Source organism: Macrosteles quadrilineatus, unplaced genomic scaffold, assembly GCF_028750875.1.
Source record: "Macrosteles quadrilineatus isolate MER2022 unplaced genomic scaffold, UCM_ALF_1.0 Scaffold_2__2_contigs__length_208266976, whole genome shotgun sequence".
NCBI lineage: Eukaryota > Metazoa > Arthropoda > Insecta > Hemiptera > Cicadellidae > Macrosteles > Macrosteles quadrilineatus.
The window spans coordinates 79,124,402-79,132,753 of record NW_026542595.1 but is presented as its reverse complement, the minus strand read 5'-3'; the positions used below and the strand labels follow the sequence as shown (position 1 = coordinate 79,132,753).

Here is an 8,352-nt window from a genome sequence, read left to right as displayed (position 1 = left end):
CGGCTTCCCCACATTTTTTCTCACATTCACTTATAGTGCGACTTGGGAGGAGAACAAAAAAGCCTGTCCTCGAAAAAGCGGTCGCAGTGATCCCAGCACGGCCTGCAGAGTTTTCTATATCAAACTGCTGGAACTCCTCCGTGATTTGCGCAGCGGAGCTATGTTCGGTCGGTCTATCTACATAGTCCACGTCATCGAGATGCAGATGCGGGGTCTTCCACATGCCCACATCGTGTTCAAAATCGATGGCGATGGACCAGTGCAGGCTTCGGACATAGACTCCCTCATCCGCGCTGACATTCCATCTCCGGAGGAGGCAGGAGGCCGATTAAGGGCGTTGGTTCTGCGGCACATGATCCACGGCCCTTGTGGTACGGATCACAGGACCGACTTCCCTTGCTGGGACACTGCCAAAGGCAGCTGTTCAAAATTTTTCCCCAAACCTCCCTGTGAATCAACCCATGTAGACGATATCGACGTGATTATAGTAACGAGGGGAGTATAACTTCAAGAAACAAATCGATTCCTGTACATGACGGCTGGGTCGTGCCGTACAACTCGGCATTACTACTTAAATACGAGGCACACATCAACTTGGAGGTAGCTTCCACTCGTCGTGTGATCAAGTATCTGTTTAAATACCTCATGAAGGGTGGCTCGCTTCAGAACGTCAAAGTTACTCCTCTTATTAAACAAGACGATGAAGTTGAGCACTACGTCACGAAGCGTATGGTGGGAGCCAGCGATGCATGCTGGCGTCTCTTGGACTTTCCCATCTCAAAGTCTGAGCCCACAGTCGATTGTCTCCCTGTCCACCTAGAGGGAAAACAGACTGTGTGCTTCCGCCCTAACAACTTGACACACGCCACTTCGGGAGCTACCTCTGACCTGCTCTTGTATTTCAATAGGCCTCTTGACTCGGTATTCGACGATTTAACCTACCAGTCTTTTTTCGAGCAGTACGTTATTCATAACAAACGCCCTAGTAATGCTGAGGTGTACGACCATCCAGACGGCAAGCATTTCCTTACCTCAAGAAAGCGTGGCCAAAAGATCTGTCGTCTCTTCTGGGTCTCGCCAAACAGAAGCGAGCAGTACTTTCTTAGGCTCCTTTTGATGGTCATTCCGTGCCGGGGATACGCCGACCTGCTTGCTCGTGGTGGTGATGGTTGCACGACATATCAACAGGTTGCGCGCACCCTCGGTTTGGTTGAGGACGAGGACGAGTACCACCAAGCCCTGAAGGAAGCAGCTCGATTCATGGTCGGTCCGAGGCTCCGCTCTTTCTTTGTCCTTCTGTGTAACATGGGAGCTCCTGCGGCCCTCTTGTGGGATGCTTTCCGTGACGCATTGTGCGAAGACCATTTAGAGCGGAATCCTCTTGATCACGAGCTTGCGTACAAGCTGGCTCTAATTGAGATCGACCGAAGCCTTCGACGTCAGGGATCCTGCTTGGCCGATCACGGTCTCCCTACTGTAGATGACGACACGACCGAACTGGGGAGGGAACTACTCATCTACGGTGAAAATCGTCAGAGATCACTTGTAGATGAGTGGGAACCTAAACTTTCCCGCGACCAGAGGGCGGTCTTCGATCATGTTCGGTCTCTACTACAGGGCCAAGTCGATCGTCGATCAACAAAATTGATCTTTCTTGACGGACCCGGAGGCTACGGCAAGACCTGTCTAATACAAGTTATCCTCGCATACGTCCGTAGTCGTAACCAGGTCGCTATTGCTGTCGCTAGCTCCGGCATTGCCGCTGGTAATCTGCCTGGTGGCACGACAGCACATAGCATGTTTCGGCTACCACTTGATCTCGGCGATGGCACTGGATATTGGAACTTGACCAACGGATCTCAGCGGGCAGAACTCATCAGAGCCGCACAGCTCATAGTTTTTGATGAGGCCCCGATGGCTCACCGGTACATTTTTGAAATCATCGACAGATCTCTGCGTGATCTCATGAATTCACCTGAGCCATTCGGGAATAAGATCTTTATCTGCTGCGGAGATTTCCGTCAGATCGCACCAGTTGTTGCCAAGGCTCGTACTCCGGCCGACATTGCCTGTGTATCACTGTGTGCGTCATCTCTGTGGTCAAGTTTCAAAATCTTTTCTCTCTCCACTCCTCACCGGACTTCTGGGTCCACTGCCTACTCTGACTTCCTCCTCCAAGTAGGCAATGGAACAATTACATCTGTTCCTTTTGGGGAAGGCCGTGACTCTGTTGCCCTGATCCCACTGTCCGGTGTGAAATACGTGACATCCCTTCCCGACTTAATCGAGTTTGTGTTTCCTGCTTGTGACCTACACCACACAGACAGAATTGCAGGCAGGGCCATTCTCTCAACCATGAACGCCAATGTCCAACAGATCAACAACACCGTCCTCAACCTGATGGACGGCGTCGTTCATGAGTTGAGGAGTGCTGATTCTGTGGACAAGGAGAACGACGATGGTATGGATGTAGACGTTCACTTGTTGAACCAAGCTACTGGCAAGGGTGTACCAGACCATGTCCTGCGACTCAAGATTGGCTCCGTGTGTCTCGTCATGAGGAACTTGAACATTGACAGCGGACTCGTAAACGGCACTAAAGTGCTCGTGACGGCAATAAGACCTCGTCTGATCACAGTGCGACTCCCTGGACAACATGATCCGATTTGTATCCCCCGGATTCAGTTCGTTTTCCCGTTCGTCGAGGGGTCACCGCTTCGTGTCCGCCGTCTTCAGTTCCCTCTCATGCTGGCATATTCCATGACTGGCCACAAAAGCCAGGGCCAGACGATTGATCGCGTCGGAGTCGATCTTCGCAGTGACTGTTTCACTCATGGTCAGTTGTACGTCCTGCTCAGTAGAGTCAGGCATCCAGACCATATAGTCGTCCTTGTCCGTCCCGACCGTGTCCAAGGGGGAATCGCATACGCGAAAAATATCGTGTATGACGATCTCCTCCTCTAACCCTGACTTGACTTTAGCTTTAGGTTGTTGTATATATTCCCTTTAAGTTTTTTCTTTAGAAATAAGTCGTTTTTCGTGTTTTTAGTATTTTAGTTTGGCAGTACGATAGGGGGCCTGCCTTATCAAAAGTCCCCGTTGTTGTATATATTTTTTTTCTTCTTTTTATTAGTTAGTTAAGTTGTTGTTCATATTTCTTTAGGTAGTTAGTAAAGTTTACTAACTTGTATATTTGTAAATAATTGTAAATATGGTTCCGACGTTTCCTGGCCTCCTCGTGGCGGAACTGGATATGCCATAAAGTTTATGGCTAACCGACAGGGAAACAAACATTACTTGATCTATTGTCATAAATATATACATGAATATCTACTATAATCTATTTAATTAATATAATACTTTACTATTATCAACTTATTCACTTATCAATCTACTTATCTTATACAAAATTTTACTGACTTGTACATGTGTTAATAATTGTAAATATGGTTCCGACGTTTCCTGGCCTCCTCGTGGCGGAACTGGATATGCCTTGCAGTTTATGGCTAACCGACAGGGAAACAAACATTACTTGATCTATTTTCATAAATATATACATGAATATCTACTATAATCTATTTAATTAATATAATACTTTACTATTATCAACTTATTCACTTATCAATCTACTTATCTTATACAAAATTTTACTGACTTGTACATGTAATTAATAATATGGTTCCGACGTTTCCTGGCCTCCTCGTGGTGGAACTGGATATGCCTTGCAGTTTATGGCTAACCGACAGGGAAACAAACATTACTTGATCTATTTTCATTAATAAATTTATAAATATTTACTAACATCTGTTTACTTGAAATACTATAACTGTTAATATAAATAATTGTAAATTAATATGGTTCCTACGTTTCCTGGCCTCCCCGTGGCGGAACTGGATATGCCATACAGTTTGTGGCTAACTGACAGGGAAACAAAAATAAATTCATCTATTTTCATAAACATATACATGAATATTTACTATGAACTAATTACTTAATATAATACTTTACTATTCTATACTTATCAATCTACTCGAATATTTTGTGAAATGGTTATTACTTCAATATCGATTTTCGCTATTACAACCCCACAAAGAATTTAGAGATGCGGAGAGTGCTTTCTAGACCACTTCTAGGTGTGCTACGGGCTTGAAATTTCCCCGGCTTCTTGGTGATGGCCTCTCACCCCTTCCTAAATTTCTGAATGACGACTAACAGCTAGGGGGCCTGGGGGCGGAGCCTGACTTGTAATTAAAATTCTCAAAAGTCGCATTTTTTTATTTTAACCCCCCCTTATTTAAGAATTTCCCCCCCAATGCTATTCTTATGGGAAATAACATTGAAAAATGCCGACTTTGGTATGCTCATCTGAACCACTTAGAAACGTGCTAGAGACTTCAAATTTGCGTAGTATTGTAGTATGGGATCTTACATTACCGGTGAAATTCCCAAAAGTCCCATTTTCAAATTTTAACCCCCCCAAAAAGTCAAAATGGCGGACCTCTGAAAACGAAAAAACACTTTTTTTTCAACCGGATGTAGCTCGAAAACGGTAAGAGATAGAAAAGATTTGAAAGTATATCCAGGAACAGGAATTAAATTTTCTACAAAACCCTCTTAGGCGTTTTCCAAAAATCGCACTCCTTCAGCTTAAAAAACCGCCCTACTTTCAAAATTTGGTAAATTTTTATTAAATTTTTACCGGTTTTCGTCATTTTTTCATACTTAAATAATTTTTTTCCGCAAATATTATTATTGCTTTGTATTCTCCTTACTTTACTTTAAATTTCACTCATGAATTGTTTTTTCGTAACTTTACTGCTTGACCCCCAAAACTTAATTTTAATCTCAAAATTTGAAGGTTTTTTGCCACTTTTACGAGCCCCATGTTATTCTTATGGAGAATAAGATTGGAATTTAATTACTTTGGTATGGTCATACGAATCGTTTGGAAACGTGCTACTGACTTGTAATTTGGTAGTATTGTAGTAAGGGATCATAAGCTAATGGTGAAATTCCCAAAAGTCCCATTTTCAAATTTTAACCCCCCCAAAAATCCAAAATGGCGGACCTCTGAAAAAGAAAAAACACGTTTTTTTAAAACCGGATGTAGCTCGAAAACTGTGTGAGCTAGAAATGATTTGAAAGGATCTTAGCGAAAGAAAATTAAATTTCCTACAAAACCCTCTTCGGCGTTTTCCCAAAATCGCACTCCTTCGGCTTCAAAAAACGCCCTACTTTCAAAATTTGGTAAATTTCTTTCAACTTTTTACCGGTTTTTGCTATTTTTCATACTTAAATCGTTTCTTTTGACTTAAAATGTCAATTTTGAAAAGGGCGCAAGATCAACAAATCACGTTTACCCATTTCTAGATTAACTGGATATCTGAAATTAGGCATGATTGTTGATCTTGCGCCCTTTTCAAAATTGTCATTTTACAAATATAACTCCCCCCCCCACGAAAATTAGAATCCCCCCAATGTTATTCCTACAGGTGCATCGGTCTAAATCAATTGTGTTCACTTCTAGATTAGCTAAAAATCTGAAATTTGGCTCAATTGCAGGTCTTGCGCCATGGCCCATTTCTTTTTATCCCCAACCAAAAAAGGGGGCCTGGGGGCGGAGCCCCCAGCGAGCCAAAGGCGAGTATATATATACAATTAAAATACGTTCATTAGTACATTATATTATAACATCTTACAGGGAACCTTTATATGGACAAGCACAAAACTATAACTGAAATCATGGATTTTCGTTTGAAAATTTAAGTCAACTTTTTAAATTTAAATAAATAATTTATAAAATATGTAATATCAAATTAATCAGCCTTGACACCTTTAATATGCTATTATAGATAATAATCTACTTACGTATCACGTATGCCAGTAGGTGTCAATTATTAATACTTGAATTATGCTGTACATGTTTCAAGCCTAAATACGGCTCATCTTCAGCAGCATTTTTCTATGTACAATTTTCACATCGAGAGATGATTGTCGACTATATACAGACCACATATACACACAAACACAGAACGTTTTAGCATGCTATTTTTATTATTTACATGTGTTTTTGTAGCGTACGCTCGTTTAAACAATACCCGACCGGACGACATTTGTAGGCCTACAAATGTCGTCCGGTCGGGTATTGTTTAAACGAGCGTACGCTACAAAAACACATGTAAATAATAAAAATAGCATGCTAAAACGTTCTGTGTTTGTGTGTATATGTGGTCTGTATATAGTCGACAATCATCTCTCGATGTGAAAATTGTACATAGAAAAATGCTGCTGAAGATGAGCCGTATTTAGGCTTGAAACATGTACAGCATAATTCAAGTATTAATAATTGACACCTACTGGCATACGTGATACGTAAGTAGATTATTATCTATAATAGCAAAATATGTAAATAATCAAAACATTAATATAAAATACTAAAGAGTGTATAGGCCACAAAATAAATTCATATTTCAGCAATATACAAATACCCCTGCCTCAGCAGTCACCATATCTGAATACTAAACGAATTTACATTTGCCTGCTTAATAGCTTACATTAATAGATTAGTATAAAATAAAATAATCTGGCAATTTTGATCAAAACTTGACCAATATATATATATACTTAAACAAGTAAGCTACAACAGCTTACTCCATAAGAATAACGTTAACATTTTACATTCTACACGTTTTGAATTTTCTCCTTAACCAATAATAGTAAAAAAAACCACTTATAATCGGACAAATATTGTTAAAGTTATCACGTTGACGGACATATAATATATAAGTATAAAAGAGGGTGTTGGTTTGTATGTGTGTTTACATAATATATATATTTGGCAGTGGTAAACTCAGACACCACTGGACAGATGGCCATGAAACTTGTTACATACATGTAGCGAATTTCATGGAGTAGATTTATACACCATCAATGACGTGATAACTTTCAAGTCTTACGCACTTAAAAAACAGGCCATGCTGCAGAGTGGGCAGCGCAATACGCGTCACAGTGGTGGATATTTGTACTAAAATCTTACCATTAAAATCTGACAAACAGCCCGCTTATTTACCTAAAACATAATATGGTATATGGCAATGAATTTATCAATGAATCCATCCACTAATGTGACGTCATGGATCCTGCAGCATGGCCTGTTTTTCTAGTGGGGCCTTGTCTTAGCCCTGGGACCGTCTATAAGCTACTCATGTCAGGGATTTTGATAGCATTTTTGTTTGATTTGTTTACTAACAAAGCATATGCAAGTAAAATATTAAACAGGTGATGTTTATTAATGGTAACTACCTAAAAATGAAAACGTAAGTCAGTCCCGGCTCTGGGGTAAAATAAAATTCATCCGGGAAATATCAGGGCCAACTTAAGTTGTCAAAATGAAAGAAAATAAAATAAAATACAATAGACTATTCTATATTAGATATTTAAATACTATATCCAAGCCAAAGACATATTACAAGCACTTTAAACTAACACTAGAGACCAAAATAATAAAACTGTGACATGAATAGTAACATCACTATCAATATTGATTATATTAAGCTATGATTTATATCTGCAGGTAATCACATGATTATCTCGTAACTATTACATGATTACATGATTATCTCGTTTAAAGATTTTTTCAGTATTAATCAGATGAGCTAAATTATCGATGGTGGGGGTGCTGCAGACTCAAAATATTCTTAGATTCATCAGGGAGAAATGTCTTCAATACAACGACGGCCAACTTAATATCGAGGACTTCCTGAAGTCTGTTGGAAATAGAATTAGGTTTTAAAATTCTCACGACGAGAAACCTGTAAATAGTAGGCCTATTAATTATTTGATTCAATGATTTATTTGACCATAAAGTAATGAAATAAGGCTATTTGTTGTTAAGCTTTGTTCTTATTTAAAATAATCTATTAGGCTATATTCTGAGGAAGTAGTTTACTGTGCCTTGTCCTTTGTTTCTTTATGTTTGTCTTTTGAATTTAAAAAAAATATCATTTTGCTTTAGCTTTTTGTTGCCGATTTTCTGTAAGTATGGTTTTTGCGTTTTGTTCCTTTATGTAACTGCTGACGAGTTGATCAACATGTATTGTAAATATAATGTAGGATATTTTTTAAGGTTTATTTGGCTTTTTTATACATGCATTTTTATATTTTAAGTATTTATTCTATTTAACAAAATATATTTTGGCACAAATTGCATCTTACAACAACAAATTATCTCAAGATGTCATTGTTGTTGAATATGTCAATATTTTTGTCTGTTAAAAGTACGATACAGTAAATGTATTTATTTTCATAGCTTTGTTCTTAGTTTTTTTTTATCAATTTGTGTTTTGTACTTTA

At 39.3% G+C, this 8,352-nt stretch overlaps 1 protein-coding gene across 1 annotated transcript; it reads left to right on the top strand.

The window, feature by feature from the left end:
* The first annotated feature begins 645 nt into the window (after nt 1-645).
* LOC128984470 (ATP-dependent DNA helicase PIF1-like) lies at nt 646-2,964 on the top strand. Its single transcript, XM_054403792.1, has one exon. It carries the CDS (start codon nt 646-648, stop codon nt 2,962-2,964), a length of 2,319 nt encoding a protein of 772 aa, XP_054259767.1.
* Nucleotides 2,965-8,352: the final 5,388 nt, after the last annotated feature.